At 39.1% G+C, this 18,101-nt stretch overlaps 2 protein-coding genes across 2 annotated transcripts; both read right to left on the reverse strand.

Moving 5' to 3' along the window:
• Positions 1 to 1,255: 1,255 nt before the first annotated feature.
• On the reverse strand, positions 1,256 to 9,168 carry hmgxb4a (HMG box domain containing 4a). Its single transcript, XM_042505064.1, has 13 exons — positions 9,119 to 9,168; positions 8,342 to 8,446; positions 7,392 to 7,528; positions 7,099 to 7,174; positions 6,422 to 7,006; positions 5,445 to 5,648; positions 5,097 to 5,275; positions 4,553 to 4,637; positions 4,401 to 4,465; positions 4,195 to 4,291; positions 3,259 to 3,422; positions 2,671 to 2,793; positions 1,256 to 2,549 (listed from the first exon to the last, which is right to left on the reverse strand). The coding sequence occupies exons 2-13, from the start codon at positions 8,376 to 8,378 to the stop codon at positions 2,505 to 2,507; spliced, it is 1,797 nt and encodes a 598-aa protein (XP_042360998.1). The 5' UTR covers positions 8,379 to 8,446; positions 9,119 to 9,168; the 3' UTR covers positions 1,256 to 2,504.
• Positions 9,169 to 10,473: 1,305 nt separating this feature from the next.
• On the reverse strand, positions 10,474 to 15,897 carry ankrd54 (ankyrin repeat domain 54). Its single transcript, XM_042504857.1, has 8 exons — positions 15,293 to 15,897; positions 14,563 to 14,610; positions 14,381 to 14,479; positions 14,107 to 14,178; positions 13,834 to 13,881; positions 12,506 to 12,630; positions 12,286 to 12,393; positions 10,474 to 12,141 (listed from the first exon to the last, which is right to left on the reverse strand). Exons 1-8 carry the CDS (start codon positions 15,678 to 15,680, stop codon positions 12,067 to 12,069), a joined length of 963 nt encoding a protein of 320 aa, XP_042360791.1. The 5' UTR covers positions 15,681 to 15,897; the 3' UTR covers positions 10,474 to 12,066.
• Positions 15,898 to 18,101: the final 2,204 nt, after the last annotated feature.

Below are 18,101 nucleotides of genomic sequence, written 5' to 3' on the forward strand. Positions count from 1 at the left end.
CACTGTGTTAAATGTCTGACAGTGATTTCTTTGAACAGCTCCTGATTAAAACAAAGTTGTTTTCTATCACTTTTCTACAGCAGTCTAAATGCTGCGTGCACGGTAAAATATCAAATGTATAAAACAGCGAGGCATGACAGCACTTTTTACACGGTAAAAGAAAAACTAAGCAGCTGCTGTCAAATATATCACATTATGTCAATGATGAACGACTTCCTGTACATTTCAGTAAAAAAAAAGTCAATACATAAACACGTACAGAACACGCAACAGTCAAACCCACTTAAAGGGAAACTTCGGTCATTTCTAACCTGGGACACTATTTTCCCGTATTTTTGTGTCTGACTGACTGATGGAAACTCGTTTTTTTAAACATTGGTCCAGTATTGAGAAAGAAAACAAACAGGTTATTTAATAAATAACTCGACAGGTGCGGGGACACATTTTGATAAATAAAGGTCGGTCTCAATTAGAGGCTCAGTGTGGTTACCATACAGCCAATTTATACAGAAGATCTTTGGGCGTATAAAACCAGGTTGTTGGCGATCTGCTGAGAAAATGTTAGTTAGCTGTTTCGATGATGCATACAAATATGCATATATATTTAAACTTTTGTCAACATGGACGTGCTACACAGGTTAGCTCGGTAAGATTCTCCACAATTTAATCATTCAGTTAAATTTACTGAAACTATGAGCACCAAAGAAGATTATTATTATTATTGGGAAAGTAAAAAAAAGACTCAAAAAAAGAAAAACGTCCGGTGAACTATGTTTATATTTGTATATTTTAAGTTATTTTACAGAATTATTATAATTTTTTTGGGTCATTTATTGTATTTTTATTTTTATTTCTCTCTGTTTTTTTTATTTTTGCTGAGGCTTTTTTATTTTGTTTTTTGATTTCGGGAGGGGGGGTTCAGGTAATTTTGTAGTACTTTTCACAGATTCTTGCTAACCTCTGGGTCATTTCTTCTCTTGAAGCTCACTACCTTCTTCCCATGTTTTTGGACAAAGTAAAGCTTATTTGCCGGTGGCAGAAAAAAGCGCTCGACGTTGACGTGAAGGATTACATTATATGTTGTTTCGCAGCAACATCACATTTTTCTCAATATTGGACACATTTCAAAAATTGTTATTCCCCATGGTCACTTTAACACAAAAACATGAGAAAATAGGGTTGAAAAATACCAAAGTTTCCCTTTAACAAACATACACACACATAGACACAGACACAGACACAGACACAGACATAGACACAGACACAGACACACACACACACACGCACGCACACACTCAGCAGGGTTTCGTTATCCTGTTATTACCACTTTTTGACAGAGAACATCTGTTTCAGTCCAATATCAAAATCTTTTTGGTCATAATATCTCCTGAACATAATTTGCTTCACGTCCAAACTGAACGTGACTCAAGTGAGCTTCAGCGTCAAAATCAACCCGATTTTTTTCTTTTGGAACGTCTGAACTGAACGTGAGCGAAGCGGCGCCGATGTTTTTAACTGCAATTTCTATTTATTCCTGCCTCTTGCTTTGAAAGCACCACAGTGGACGAGGAAAAGCGGATTCGTGAAGCTAAAATGAGGAAACATCTGTATGATTTCTTCTCATTTCATCACAAAAACCTAAATAAGGTGACAGCTGGACCTGAAAGTTTCAGGTAAATGACTAATAACAACCTACTTCCTGTTGGCTTTATCGAAGTCAGCCGTCGGCGTTTCCCCGCTGTGACGCTGATCTGCTGCAGCAGTTTCAGCATCTGGTCTATTTTCATTACTACAATATTTTATTAAAAGTCAAGTATCACAGCTAGACGAGCGGACGCACATCAAAGTAGACAGACTGTGATTAGAAAGTAGCAGAATTGCGTTTTTGTCTACTGCGTCACCCCTCGAGCTCGTTACATCTTTGCTATCACAGAGAAAGTCAAGTATCGAAAAAAGTTACAGGTACAGGCATCGATTTAAAGGTGAACAGCACCCAACCCTGGATTTCTGTTTAAAAACATAGTAAGATAGCGAGTACTCACCCATTTAAGTGGTTATGTCTCCGATCAGATCTCGAGCGCACAGCTGATAGGTACATGGTTTGTTTACATATTATTGATTAATTTTTAGCTTAATAAACGTAACATTTGACTGGAATTTCTCCCATTTGTACGGGACACGCGGACCAGCACCATCTGAAACCCACGCACTCGGTACATTACATACACACACTCATTCACACAACAGCACACTGTACAATAAGAGTTAAACTAAGCTGACATGCCAAGAGACCTCAACATGTTCAGTAAAATGTTTCATTTAAAAATATAACAATTAGAAAATTAAGAGAACAAGGTTTTTTAAAAAAATACTTTAAAAACATGTCGATGCTAGAAATATCCAAGTTTTCAGATGCCAAGTAAGTGGCTTAAATTAAAGTCCGAGGGTCACTCCTGTTAAAGTCGCTCCAGTCAAATCTGTTGACTCTGATTATCAGCCTTTACTCACAGTCCAGGCATGATGTAGGCGATGTTGTCCAACGTGTTCGACTGGCAGTGAAGAGAAAGAGCTTTGTTAGAAAAATGTATTAAAGATGTGCAAAAATGCTGGCAGGATTAAAAACAGCAGCGCTTTAATTCATACAAATAACAAACAGAATAAATACTTTACCAGGACGTTTCGAGGACATCCGTTTAACTGTGGTATCTGTGCTGTGAGACACGTCAGCGGCCCCAGCGCACACAAGATAGAGTCCAAAAGCACAGACAGACTCCCGGATACAGCCACCATCCCCTAAAACACAGAAAGACCGGTCACATGACTCACTCATCGCTGCACCCGATTTCTTATTTTTAATATTTATTTATTTATTTATCTGCTCTTTTGATATTTTTCACTGTTGAATAAAAGTTACGATTTAAATATAATCCAAAGCACATTTAAAAATAAGAGTTGACCAAAGTGCTGAACATCAAAAAAAATTATTAATATTAATAAAAATAAAAATAATAATAAGAGAGGACAAAAAACAAGCTGTTTAAAAAGAGGCAATATTTACACAAAACTGTCAACTCTCATACAAGATCTGAGACAGCCGCAGAGAATAAATGAGTTTTTATACAGGATCAGAAACAGGAAAGGTACGGCTCGTCTGATCTGGGGCCAGCTGCTTCCAGAGTCTGGGGGCCACAACGGCAAAAATCCACAGCAAATTACACTGAAAATACTGCTCGTGCACGCTTGCATTTATAGGCCTACCTCTGTTTCCTGTAGCCGATGTCCAATCAGGGACAGGGACTCTCCCAGCAGCTGCAGGTGAGCTGCTGCATCGATGGGATCGACATCGGGGACTCGAGCGGGGGACAGGGACAAAGTGCCCGGCGCTCTGTTCGGTGACACCATCCCTGTGGCCGCTCCTACAACTTTCATCACCAAACACAATTTAAGATGACAGCTTTGAGAGAGATGAAGCTATTAATTACTTTAGTATTTTACCAATTAATTCATCAGATTAGAAAGATATTACTACTTTCTATCTGATAGATAGAAAGTAGTTTTGCTTTATGTAAGAGTAACAGCAAATATACAAAAAGGAGAAAACTACACAGGTGTCTTCGATTAACAATTGGTTTTCCTTTTTGGAAAAATCAACATTTTTGTTGCTTAAATTCCAATAACTAGGCACTAAGTGGTTCCTGATGTTTGGGTTATCTTGAAATTATCCCAAATTTTGGACACTTTCTGTCATTTTCTCTAACCTTTCTCTTCTTTTTACCTCTCGCTATTTTGTGTCTTCCTCCAATTAAATCAGCACCCTCAAATCATGTGTTCTATTATGAGCGTGGGATGTATGATTTTGAGATGTCCCCGATGTTCGAAACACAGCGTCCTATCTGCAGTTATGTGTCCTAGAAACTAAGGTATGTTGATGCGGCCACTCGAGCTCCATTCATGCACATCCTGCATTGCCACGTCTGTTTCTGCTGAGTTTTATAGCAGTCGGCGTCCATAAATGATGCATTACCGCCATCTGCTGGACTGTCCGACGCCCATCCATTAACATGACGTTTGAAAAGGCACAAGCTAAAATGTTTCTGGATGTTGTGCACGTGGAAATAATGAAGATCACCAGCCGTGCTCAAAGGTTAACCCAGTAATTTACCAAAAACTACGTATGAAAGAAGCTAAAGATACCTTTGCTTTTGCCCTCGGCGGCACTCTTGTGTTTGACTGTTGTGGCTTCAGCTTTGTTCAGTTTGTGCTGCAGATATTGAGCCTTCTGCCTCCAAACCTGCACAGAACAAACAGAAAACATTAAGAGCATCAACACAACTGCAAACACAACAACAGTATTCAAAACATTTTCCATTATCAGTTACAAAGAAGAAAATAAAACTTACCAGCTTGTCTTTTTCTGGCATCCCCTTCCACACCTCCGCCAACTTTTTGCTTAGCTCACCAAAGACTGCAGATTAGACACAGAAACACTGCTTGAAATCTTTGTTTTAGCAGTATTTGAAAGGACATATTGCCAAAAAGTGTCATAACCCACCGAGTCCCGGCTGTTCTGCATTAATGTTGACCCTGTACTCTTTACAAAACACCTGATAGGCTGTCATGATCGACTTCTTCTTGGGCTGAAAGAGGACAAAGAAATAATGCAGGAAACACAGATGCACGACAAAAACAATGCTTATGTTAATCGTTTTAAAAAATCTAAATGAAGTACTTTTATAGTAAAGTTAAATAAAGTACTGTTACAATGAAGTTAAAGTACTGTTATAATAGATTTTTTTAAACCACGTAAAACGTAACTGTTATTTGGCCGTCAGTAATGTCTACATTCATGCCAAAGTTTGACTTTAATTCTCAGAGTGAATTCAGAAAAGCGACAGCCTTTGCTGCTCTCGGCGGGCAGCAGCCGAAACTGCGACTTCCCACCACAGTAACAGCCGGTGGCAAGAAGGCAGAACACACAAAGCAGTCGCCGGATTTGTGTATAGTCAGCGATACAAAATGACATTTACAGATTTTGATCTCATGTGGTATGAAAGCCTAAAAGCACTGCAGGAAAAAACGGCTGAACAATCTCCTACCTTATCTTTGTCCTTCTTGTGCTTTCCCCGATCTTTGTCGTCTTTCTTTTTCTTCTTCTCTGTCACTCCATCGTTGCCTTGGTGGTGGTGTGGGGGGACGGGCGTGCCCATGGCGTACATTGGACCGACAGCGCTGTGAGTGACAGTGGGATGGGAGTGACTGTGGTCCCTCGATGAGTCTGTAGAAAGTCATAAAAAAGATAAAGTGATGGTAACAACAAATATCGACATCAATTTAGTCGCTGTTATTTCTTACAGACGTCATTAACAGAATCCGTTCACATACACAAATACACCTCGTCATCTGGACAGCATATTTGATTTACCTTTAACAAACAGTAAACTCACCTCCAAAACTTTTGCTGTGCTTCTTGTCCTTCCCGCTTTTGTCCTTATCTCTGTCTTTTTCTTTGTCTTTCTTCTTCTTGCTTTTTTTGCTCTTCTTCTTCTTTTTTGACAGGTGTGTGTACGAATCATCTATAACCAGTTCGCCCGCCTCCAGCTCACCGCCAGATGAAGAGCTGTCGTCTCCCATGCCACCTCCGTAATGACCTATGTAACACAGAACACAGCGATGACTAGGAATTATAGGAATTATAAAGCTACTCATATTTTAAAATATTTTGCATTTTGATTATGTGTCATCTCTAGTGCAGTTTTTTTCCACCACGGAAACTCACACTGCCACCGCAAGTACAGCAAAAGCCCAACGAGCAAATGCCCATTTATAGTAAGTTATTGATTCAATCTGCAAAAAGATGTCCGGACGATGAAAATAAACACTGAAGGGAGTACATTTTATTCAGAGTACTTATGAAAACACTGAAGGGTACTCTTAAAAGGAGGGAGAAAGTCCTCTGAGACAGCGAAGACAAATACACACGCACACACACACACACACACACACACACATATACATATATGTATATATGAGGAGATTTCTGGTCCAAGGCATATTGAAAAGCCAAGATTCAACTCACACTTACTGAAATCTTATTTACTTTCGGTGTAGTTCTTAACAAGGTGTTATAGTTTGGGTTTTTTTTCACTTGTAAGATCCATCCAATCTCAGTGTTATCTGTGGGTTCATTCAGTGAGTGGATTTCAAATGACTGATTAACGCAGGACTTGTGGTTCTGCAGAGATAAATCCATTTTCTCTAACATTTGTTTTAAAGATTTTTGTTTCAGGTATAAAAGAGACACACAAAGGAACATGACAATACCTCAGCAGTGTACGTTAGCTTATGCAGCCGGAGAAGCAGAATTCCTGCCTCACTAAGAGAAACGAAAACGTAACGGGATCATATTTTGAGGTTTTCTTACCTTCCACCTCCACCTCTTTGCCCACCACGGGCAGCGGGTCTCGACTCTGCTGGAGTTTCTTCTTGGGCGTCTTTGAGAGCTGCATCCTGTCTCGATCCTTCTCCTTCTTCCCGCCTCCTTTGGATGAGTGGGGCGTGAACGGGAAGCTCTCGCCTTCCTCTTTCTCAGGCGACATGATGAGCTTCATCTTCAGCCCGTCAGCCTCGCGTAATGTCAGCGGCTCCTCTTTGGGAGCTCCGCCGTGGAACAGAGACGACTTTGAGGAGGAGGAGGAAGAGTGCTTCTTGGAGGAAGATGACGATGAAGACACGGGGCGGGAGTGAGAGAAGGAGTGGCTTCCTTTGCTGCTGCCGCTGCTGCTCTCACGTTTGCGGTCCTTGGAGGAGTGCGAGGAGAACGGCGGGTAGGAGGGTTTCTTGTGCAAGTGCGGGCTGGGGTCTGAACCCGTGGCCAGTGGCGAGGTGATAGCCTGCAGGAGGCCCATCGCTGTGTCTGTGGGGTGGGACGACGGGGACGAGAGAGGAGGGGAGCGGTCTGCAGACTTGTGCCTTTTCTTGTGGGGAGGAGGACCCGAACCATCGTTGTCTAGAGAATGAAGAAAAAGAAAAAAGTTAATACAGCTGCAGAGTCATTTTGGGGGAAATTAAAAGGATTATTGCACGATATCAATCTCTCACCCCGGTAATAGTAGTCGTCACTATGTTTCTTCTTCTTTTTGTGTGAGTCCCCTCCAAGCATGAACAGCTCTGAATCCTGATTTGGAACGACAAAATAGCTTTCAAAGGTGAAAACGATACTCTTTAGGAAACATGCCTGAATAATGACATTTTGATTAAGTGGCTATGTTTTATTGACGATGTAACTTATCGTGCACATCCCTTGTATGAAATTCACAGACTACAGTTAAGTACCTAATAAAAGCTGAAATATTTAACAGTCAGGGTCAAGTTATTGTGGACATATTGCTTACCTTGGGGCGTTTTTTGGAAGACTTTCGGACCTGAGCAGCGATCTCCTCTTCCTCCCTTAAAAGATCCTTGTACGACCTCCTCTTCTCTCTCTGGCTGCGACCAGCTACAAGGCCCCGCTCTCCTTCCATCCCCAAATCTACAACACATGAAACCAGAGTTATAATCCTTTATTGAAAAGGTCCAGTGTGTAGCATTTAGGAGGAAAGAATGACAGAAATGGAGTCTAATGTTTTAAGTTGTAACGTTAAAATGAGCCGTTATGCTCCTCTTAACCTTCAACAACAGCTGATGGAGGCAGTGAAAGAGCAGCAGCTCCACCGTTCAGTGGAGTAAAACGACAGCGGACTCTGGTGTTTTTGATTTAACGGCTTCAGATCCCCGTCAGTGAGAGATGTTTTATGGCAAGGTAAAGCGGTGAAACTATTCTAAATACAGCATACACTTAAGGTGATGGTGATTTTTTTAGATGACTTAAATCTTTTCAATGAAGGCAGGGTTTGCTTAGCGCTGTTTGATTATATGTACGTGATGCAGTAATTGTAATTAAACAGTTATGATTGTGATTCGGTCGATATCACAGAATGTATAAATATTACAGATCTATACAACTAGCTGAAAGAGGACATATGTCCACCTGCAGTGGAGGAGTCCAACATATTTTTGTCAATAAATGTGTGTATACTCGGACAAGGACAGTAGTCCAGTGAAATGGCCTAATCGAGATATAACTGTAGCTCGACTAAACTGTGCATGTAAAAATACTAATCTGCAATCCTCACTGCTACATGCCACTAAACCCCCCTAAATCTTACAAAGGAAAAAGTAAAAGTACAAAACTCAACACAGTGTGCAAACTAGGACCATAATGTGTAAAGCTACAATTACGCTGCATAATTTTCCATTTACCATTGTGTTTGATAAGCATGAGCAGTTTAAAGGCAGACTTTACCCATTCCTCCTTTAGTCTTGATCTCCTCAAAAGCCATGGCTCCTCTGCTGTCGACACCTTTATCTGTCACAGAGTGTCACTGACAACATAAGGCAGGAAACTGACCTGTGAAGTGAAAATCAAGATGGAAAAAAATTCAGGTTTTGGACAATATCTCTATGAGAGCAGTTTCACGTCACAATATAAAGTGTAAAACTTCGTTTTATATCGTATATATGCCTGATACTTCGCATCTAACACTACCTCGACATAAATAAAGCGATTAAACAGGCACTGAATTGATACAACTACTCCTGCTAAAGCTGTATAGTAACCCTGGAGCTGCAGGTGTTTAACCTGGGCATAAACACGGCTAAAAAGTGGGGAAACTCTCCGCGATTAGCCGCTTCTTGAGGAAAATCTGCGTAACGTTACACTAATAATTTGGTCTGTCACCTACGAAACAGCACAAATTGATAGCTAAACAAATTCCCGCCTACTTTCATAAAGATACACAAACACACCCCCTCTCCATTCACTTTGACTCCTCAGCTTCCTAACATTTCCACCACTCCACTCCGTCTCCCGGAGCGCCGTCTCCTCTCTCCGGGGAGAGCGACTAAGGAAAACGCGAGGCTTACAACCCACAGCTAGGCCGCGGTTGACCAAAATGCCTAAAATCATGTAGCGAACATGCATTTAACTCTTCTCGTGTCTTCGGCTACTCTGGGCTGATAGCGTGTGTTGTTTACAGACACCAGGAAGAAAGGAAATAATGTGTTTATTAAATTTTACTACCTCTATGGCATCTCCGATTTACGCGGGTCCGGTCGCCATCTTTGTTGTCGGCGAGCAACAATACGTGCCGACGTAAGGGGAGGGGCTTTGGTGAGGCAGCCAATCAGCGGAGAGGAAAAGAAGCGCTACACATGATGCTAAAGCTGCGATAAAAGGTTTCCTACCGAGCGCAGTGACGACATTTAACAATGATGCGCACAATCATTTAGCTAGTAGTGTGTATTATTTATTATTTATCTATTTAAATTTTTATTCTATTGGCTGTTTATTTATTTAATTATTTATAGATTGTTTCTTGCCTAAAAACCTAAATCCTTCACATTGGACCTTTATTAATATTTTTTAAAAATATTTTTATTATATGTTAATTGTGGCACCAAGGCAAATTTCCTCTGGGTGAAATAGGTCGTAATAGGTCTGGGCAACATGGAGAAAATAATAATAATAGCACAATATTAACAATATTAACACAATAATAACATTTTTTTTTTTTTACAGTATACATACATATATATATATATATATATATATATATATATATATATATAGTGTATATAAGGCTCGCTGAATTGTTCAGCACCAAAGCACCAAGTGAAATTCCTTGTTTGTGTAAATGTACTTAATAAAACCCAATTCTGATTATGGTCCTCAGAGTCAACGACTTTTTTAGGTCACCCAACCATTTTCATAGACTTGATTTTATGTGATGTTGTCTTTTTATTTCCTTTTTTTTAAAATTTTTTTACCTTTCTTATCTTTTTTTATTTATTTTTAATGTATTTCCTTTTATTTGTGCTTTTATTGCTTTTTTAGGTTTTGGTCTATTTGTTTGTATTGTTTTATATTGACATTTTGCATCCTGTATCTTGCATTATTTTTGTTTTAATTTTGTTTCTTCTATATCTTCCTTAGTTTTGTCATGCTTTAGCCCACTAGGACTATTTAACTTTCTGTTGTTGCATTGCTTTCTATATATCCCATTTCTGCTTTTGCTTTGTGCTCTCTATAAACTCTGTTGTTATTATTATTATTATTGTTATTATAGTGATGTTGTGACAGTGTTTTAGGGTTGATTCTTTCACAAACTATTTACACAATGAGACTTTTCAGAAATCATCAGTAATGTGGATGTAATGACTACATAGAACAGGGTAATTTCAGAAAATTACATTATTTTACTGTGACACAGCCTTTAAGACACTAACTGTATGATAATATACAAAATCTAAAACAGGTCTCATGTGACAATATTAATATAATATTGATTCTGAAATACAACATTTCACAAGTTTAGCCAACATACTGATTTATTAAATCACATAAATCCACTTCAATGACAGCTAAATCATTTTTTACAGTACGGTTTCACATACAAACATAACATGCAAAACAAGAGAAAAAGGCAACGAGATACAAAGATGCTGTAGATAAGAAAACCGACAATACAACAGTGAGGACTGTTGAATCATTTCATGAGAAAATCTCATGATTACCAGAGAACTGAGCTAATAACGGCAGGCAAGACGAGAACACGTCAGCACACACACACACACACACACACACACACACACACACACACACACACACACACACACACCAGGACACACACACACACACAATAGAAAGCTGAGGCCCTGCTGCACTCCTGGGTTTGTTTCGGCTCCACCAGCTTCTTGCTCTCAGTGTATGTTTCCCTCGGGGGTTTCCTTTATAGTTTTTTCTGAAAAGCCTACATGCAATACTCCTTTCGGTCCAAGTACTAAATGGATATCTGCAACATCTGCAGTAACGGCATCTTTTCTTTTTAACCAACAGGATTTTTGTTAGCATTGTAAGCACAGCAGCATTACACACTGTTACAACCTCATCGGTGCAGTAAATGCTGACAAAATCAAAGTTGAAAGCAGCAACAAAAGGGCCCTCACACTTTCGCAGAGGTCCGGGGATACTGGAGCGATGCCAGTCAGCTTAGCCGTGCATTTACATGAAAGTCACATGATGTACACTGAAGTTAGATGGTATCTCTGGTTTCGTGTGAGTGGTGCTGGAAATGACCTTTTGCTAATCTTATACCACTTTCTGAGCTCACTTATGTGCAAGAGAACACACAAACACAGCATCGGTCATGTTGCTGTGTTTGTGTGCTTCGCAATTTGGCATCTTGACGGTCTCGAGATTCAGCTGCCCAAATTTGAGATGGATCAGTTGAATCATTCAAAAAACTTTTTCCATCAAACTGATGTCATTACAGTTCACACTTCAGGTCAAGGAAAACCTGCTATTTGTTCAGCTGAAAACCAACTTTTTAGGTTCTGAACTACTTTATTTTTGGTTAAAAGGCTCTGAACAGTTTGAAATTAGGTGTGGAAGAACAAAAACAGTTTCATGTTGGTGGAGAAGGGGTATCAGACTATCAAAATGTCTTACGTCTGTTAAGTTCTTCAAATGGCGTGTTCACACATGACCGCATCATTCAAGCTAACAACTATTCCTTCACAAATTATCGTCACATTAGTCAGAGAGTTAAACCACCCAAACCTGAAATGAGTCCAACAAACCCTTCAGGAGGCTTTCTAAAAGTTAGCATAAAATTAATGAAAAATGCACAAAATTCAAAATGGCAGACTTTGGAGTGGGCGGAGCTTATGACAACCAATTAGAAATATGTCCGAAATGATGACAGAAATATACATCCCAAATTTTGTGAATATCAAAACAACCATGTCCAAACTGAGGCCTTTGACGCATTAAGGGTTCTCAGAATAACTGTGTCATCGCTGTTAAAATGACAAAGTTTAAATGTTTCTGTTCTCAGCAGCTCTGAGGATAAATATTTAGTCTGGAATATGGACAGAAAACCTTCAGCATTTACTTGTCTGGCCGTGATCAGTGGTGCAACTGATTTCTTAAAAGAAAGCAGGACTTCAGCTCTCTATGTTCTTCAGCTTCTACCTATCCCCCAAATTCTGCTTCTGTAGACTGAGCGATGTAAAACTGGCCAATAAATCGGTGACTTCATCCACCTGAAAAAAAACAAAAACACAAATACAGTTATGATGCATAACAATATGCAAATAAAAAAACACCCCAAGAAACATTTAAGTTTAGTTTCGGCAGAGATTTTGTTTTCCTGTACGTAAATCTGAGAATCGTTCCTCATGTCTCACCTGCTCTTTGGTGCGCGTGTGCTGCAGCTGTGTCGAAATGTGCTCCAGCCTCTCTTTAGCTTCACTCTGGCCCATTAAGTTCAGGTATTCCCTCAGCATCTGAATGATCTGCGAGGTAAGTCAAACATAAAAATCTTCAAATAAACTGCCTATTTGTAAAAATCAAGGATGCACAATCACCATCCAAATCCTTATCCAGGCAGGTGAACGCGTTCTCTACCTGTGTGACTTCCCCTCTCAGGGTTTCCAGGCTGCGGGAATCTCCCTCCTGCAGGATGTTCAGTTTGGAGCGTGCGAGATGCAGCGGGGTCCTTCCTGCTCGGTCGAGGGCGTCCACACGGGCTCCTGAACAGACACAATGACAGCACAAATCTCTCTGTTACGCAGGCTCATTAAATGGTTTAGTGGATTTACAATTTAATTGAAGAATAAAGAGGTCTTGGGAGAGAAGCGGGGAGATCCTGGCGATGGTAAAATGTAGGATTAACACATTAGAGTCGGGGGAATTTCTGGTTTTGCCAGTGATGGAAAAAATAAACCAGTTTGATTTTAGGCTGAGCAGCTGAACCGACATTTGACATTACTACACATTCTGGGAAATTAAAAAGTAGCCTCCATCAAGCTGACGGCATCACGTCGCTAAATCCAACTTGTATTGCATTAGAAATAAGAGACTTAGGGACTGTTTGCTGTTTTTAATCAATTTGGATTCTTCATTTTAAGATAATTTTGGCTGTGTTCATGCACATGGCATACATCTTGGCAAGATTGTGTATTTCGGTTTAATCGGTGAATTTCCAGCTCAGCTCCTACAATAAGCCTAAAATACACTGTGGAAACTAAATAGTTACATTCAGACTGTTCAGGTCCAAAAATGCTCCATTGAAACCCATTCAAACTGACATTTTTGATCCCACAGCCATCAGAGCAGAAAAACAGGACTTTTATTATTTCTGGGTGTCATTCTGGGCTTTTGACTCTGAATTTGTCATTTTCACTATTTTCCACCTGATGAGGTCATTTTGACCATATTTGGCATATGGAGGAAATACATGCTATTTCCACTAGGTGACCTGTCACAATCAATGTAGCTGCTGATCATTAACATATCACAGACTGTGATCATCACTTGGACAACTGGTAAAATTCGGTCCTGTGTTCGGCTTAATATCAAACTGGTTTCAACATTTTCACATCAGTCCAACCCTTTAACACATACTGCCCTCATTCTTATGAAACAAAGCGAGTTGAAAAAAAAAGTAAAGTACCCTTTTAAAAGGGAACCTGTGGCTCTTGCTGTATTTTTGGCAAATAACCATAGAGTAAGGTATTCCTCTCCAAGGAGTCTATTTGAAATTCTCTATTTATAAAAATAAAACACTGTCCTTTAAAGCATTTGGACTTATACGTTCTCTTTCAGAACAGACACCCCACAAATAGTGTTTAAATAAACAAAGTTGATTTTGCTCCCCTTTATTTTCAGCGAACTCTAACAGGAAACTGAGCGACATGTAAACACAGAATGAAACACCTCTGCAGAGGTCTCACCTCCTCTCAGCAGTGTGGTGATTACAGGCACATGGTTGGTACAGGCCGCTGCAGAGACAGAGGTTAAAATGGTTTAAATTACGAGAAAAAAGTGTTCTACAACACCTGCTGCATGCAAAAAAAAACATCAGTTAAGTTACGTAATTCTGAAGTTTCCCTTCATTTGGCAGGTGTGCGCTGAAGCAGCTGCACAGCTGCGAGTCAGAGTGAAACCTTGAATAAGTGAACACAGAGCTGCAGGTTTTCTGAGACATGGTGACTCGTCTGTCTTACCCAGATGGAGGGGGGTATTCCCCAGACTGTCTCGCTGGTTGGGGTCAGCGCCGTGGCTCAGCAACAACTGCACTACAGACATAAAGAAATATTTTAAAAGACACATTTAATTGTAAAAATGTAGATGTAATTGTGAGTGATGTGAAAATGCTGTGTTCAATTATGCTACAGCAGTATGGATTGTTGCATACATGGTTGTGTAAACTTTGCTCTTCAAACTGCAACCATCCTGCTGCATTATATATGATTTCCCAAAATATAATCATCAACCTACCAATGCTCTCGTTGCCATTGCAGGAGGAAAAATGGAGGGCCGTCCTTCCCTTGTCATCTGCTGCACAGGGGTCAATCTCATCCTGCAGGAGCCTTCGAACTGGAAGAACAACATTTTGTTAGCATAAACTTCCCTTTGCACCACATGCAGGTCATTTTACTGCTTCGCCTCTTTGCACCTACCTGTGTCTATATCATTGCTGTTTGCTGCTTCCCTCAGTCTTTTGACAGCTGTGGAGATAAGACATTCAAAGTGACAGGTATGTAAACAGTTTAATGACCGGGTGATGGGGGTCAGATTGCAGAGCAGCAAACAAAGACATCATTCACTGGCTTCACACTTCCCACAGGACTGCCGTTTAATCGGCCACTGAAATCACACCTGCACAGCACACTGCTCATCAATAGTTTACTTCATGTTTAGTTTTCTGAACTTACCAGACTGTTCTCTATTATTTTTATTTGAACCATTTAGTCACTATATCAACATAACTTATCGTTATTAATCAAAAATCGAATTGTTTACATACATTACAATATTAGTGCATTATTGTTTTTATTTTTATTTGTATTACAAATGGACAGTGTCAATTTTACGGTTTAAAAATGTTGTTACAACAGTTTTACAGTTGAAAACAGTTTTAAAATGTAAAATTTACATGTCCTGTTCTCTGAAAGGATGTTTTACATTTTCACTGTATTTAAAAAAATATTCTGGCAACCACAACTGCCGTTTTACTTCCGTAAAAACAACTGGTTTTTATTTTTTTATTAATATTTTTAACAGTGCATTAGCGATGAGATACCACACATTATGGTTAACTTTACTTTTTTAGCGAGTATTTTGAAGTTAACCAACACCTAACTCTCTTTTTTATTTACTAAATTAACAGAAAATATAAGTGCCTCTTACCATAAATGTCTTTCCCCAGAGGACCGAGGCTCCGGACGGCTCTGTGGTGCCTCCGGGCCCGGCTCCCCGTCACCTTCCCCATCCTGCTCGGCACTGCACCGGCACTCAGCTCCGGTCGTCCGGGCTCCCACAGCAGGTGCAGGTACCGGAGCTCCTTATCGTCTCTCTGTCCGACCCGACCCAGCACCACCTTCCCCTCCCCGGTCCCACTGATCCCGAACCCGACAGCGGCGGGTCCCCCCGGCTCCATCCTCTCCGGGCTGCCCCGCTGCTCTCTGCCCGCCTCCCGGGGCTCATCCTCGGGTCCCGGCTCCACCATGTACTCCCCCTCGGAGCTGGAGCGGTCATTGTCCGAGGCTGCAGCGATGATTGGGCTCCACCCGTCCATACTTCACCGCGACATACGGAGGCTGTGTTTACACGACGGCGCGGAGCTAAAAACGGCCATTTTTAACGTCATTAACACGGAGAGTGCGCCGTCAGCGACACCGAGGAGCCATTACACCGCGCGCAGACACACAGAAACACCGTTAAAGCCTCTCCAGCCCCATAATTTTAATTATTTTGGCACCATAAAACATACACCCTTCCTTTCCAAAACCAAAATGTCCCCTGCTCTACATTGACGGGTTAGAGGCAGTAAAAAGTATTTTTATTGTACATGCCCGCCGTGCAGCGACCACCAATCAGATCCCGTGTTGTTCATTAGCTCCCGTCCAATCGGATCAACGCACCCGCGCAACCAATCAGCAGATGGATCCATGGCTCCGATTCCTTCGCGCATGCGCACCATATTAACAGTAGCTCACAAAACACGTTAAATGAAAAAAATAAATTGAATTAAAATACAAATAAAAATAAGAATTAAATTAAATTAAACTAAATTAAAAATATTAAAATATGAAGCGTTCATAACAATTTAAAAAATATTGACAGTAGTTCACAAAACACGTTAAATTAAATTAAATTTTATTAAGATTAAAATAAAAATAAGAATTAAATTAAATTTAAAAAAAAAAAGATTTAAATATGAAGCTCTCAAAACAATTTTTAAAAAGATGTCACGCTCAGATTACTTCACACATGAGCACTGTGGAAGATTAACAGTAGTTAATAAAACACGTTAAATTAAATGACAATTAAATTAAATGACATTGCACATACTGTTTTTTCATATTTTACTGATGCACATGTTTTATTTTATTTTGTCATTTATATTTTATTTAATTATATATTTTTATTTATTTTCTGTTTTCATACTTCTGATTTTCACTTCTATAACTCTCAATGCTTGGCATCAGAGCGACTGTATAAATCACAATTTACCCTGGAGATCAATAAAGTGTTTCTGCTTTTCTGCTTTTGATTTATTTGTTGTGCTATTTATTTTTACTCTATTTTTATATTATGATAAATATATTACATAATATTTAATTAATTATTTTAATTAAACAACTGATTAATTTTAAAACTATTATATAAAATTAATTACGATTAAAATTTTAAAACATTTTACATATTGGTGTGAAGTTAAAGCATAATGCACATCATTGTTATTGTATATTTTTACTGGTGCACATTTTATATATTATTATCTATGTTTTTATCATTCTATATTTTTACTTAATTCTTTTCATACATCTTATTCCTACTTGCTAAAAATCTCAATGCTTGGCATCAAAAAGTTTGTACAAATCACAAGTTACCCCTGGAGATCAATAGAGTATTTCTGGTCCTGATTTATTTGTTGTGCACTTTACTTTATTTTACATGATTTTTTTTTTATATTATGATAAATATTACATAACTTTTGTAATGGAAATCTGGGATGTCCGTACCCCACATGTATTCAATTAATGTGGGGAAAAACCATGAAAACAAAATTAGATTAAAAACAGTCTGTATTCCCTCTTTATTGTTTGTTTCATCAGGTTACATCATGTAAAATGTATAATGCATTTTCATTTAGTAACAACCACCCTCGACTTATATATCTTTTATATAATCTATATATTTGTGATATGTAAATGCCATGATAATGTATATAAAATATTTTCTGAGGAATAAAAACTAGGGAGCGCTCAAGGGATAAGGTGCCTCTCTGGTGATAAAACAGTGATTACATCACATAATGATGAAGTCTGAGAGGCTGTGATATTATTATAAAAAATAAAGATATGCTTAGGGACTGTTTTTTATTTTTTAGAGGATGGGGTGCCTGGGGTGTGAGTTTTGATTTTATTTTAATTTTGTTACGCTATTCAAAGCTACAAATATTTTTCCTCAAGCCTCCCTGAGTGACTGGTGGAAAATGCATGACCACCATGAATTAAATTTTAAAAATGACCCTTTGATCTTTTAAAGTTAAATGTTGAGACGAAATTATGTTGTTGAAAATAGCCTCGGTTCTATTGTTGTGCATGCGGCTTAGTTCATGCAAACATTTATTTTTGGGCAAATTTGAACATTTATGACTTTGATGACAGATCACTATTTTAAGCTCAGATTCGGACTGTTTGTCCCACATAATGTGTTCAAGCACTGTCGTAAATTTGAAAATCCAAGGATCGTTTCTGTTCTCACAGTTTCGGGTTATGATAAACGGTGTAATTTTGGTGATTTTTAAAGACAACATGCCCCTAAACATATTTTCTCTAAAAAAATTCGCCTGTAAAATAAGCACAAAATGCAGCCATTTAAATGTATATGCCCCTTATGTCAAAATAAAAAAGTCCCTCCTCAGTACTAAAAAAACCTAATTAACATGTCTCCTCCTTGTTACACAATCCCCTCCACTCTAATAAATAAT

This window comes from Plectropomus leopardus, chromosome 17 (assembly GCF_008729295.1).
Source record: "Plectropomus leopardus isolate mb chromosome 17, YSFRI_Pleo_2.0, whole genome shotgun sequence".
In the NCBI taxonomy this organism is placed as follows: Eukaryota; Metazoa; Chordata; class Actinopteri; order Perciformes; family Serranidae; genus Plectropomus; species Plectropomus leopardus.

Coding starts and splice junctions, on each gene's coding strand:
- hmgxb4a (XM_042505064.1), bottom strand. CDS start 8,378: ATGGCTTTTGAGGAGATCAAGACTAAAGGAGGAATGG. Junction 4,466..4,552: donor TGCAGAACAGCCGGGACTCG/GTGGGTTATGAC, acceptor TCTAATCTGCAG/TCTTTGGTGAGCTAAGCAAA. Junction 2,550..2,670: donor GATGTCCTCGAAACGTCCTG/GTAAAGTATTTA, acceptor CTTCACTGCCAG/TCGAACACGTTGGACAACAT.
- ankrd54 (XM_042504857.1), bottom strand. CDS start 15,680: ATGGACGGGTGGAGCCCAATCATCGCTGCAGCCTCGGACAATGACCGC. Junction 14,179..14,380: donor CAATGGCAACGAGAGCATTG/GTAGGTTGATGA, acceptor TTATGTCTGTAG/TGCAGTTGTTGCTGAGCCAC. Junction 12,394..12,505: donor TGAGAGGGGAAGTCACACAG/GTAGAGAACGCG, acceptor CTTACCTCGCAG/ATCATTCAGATGCTGAGGGA.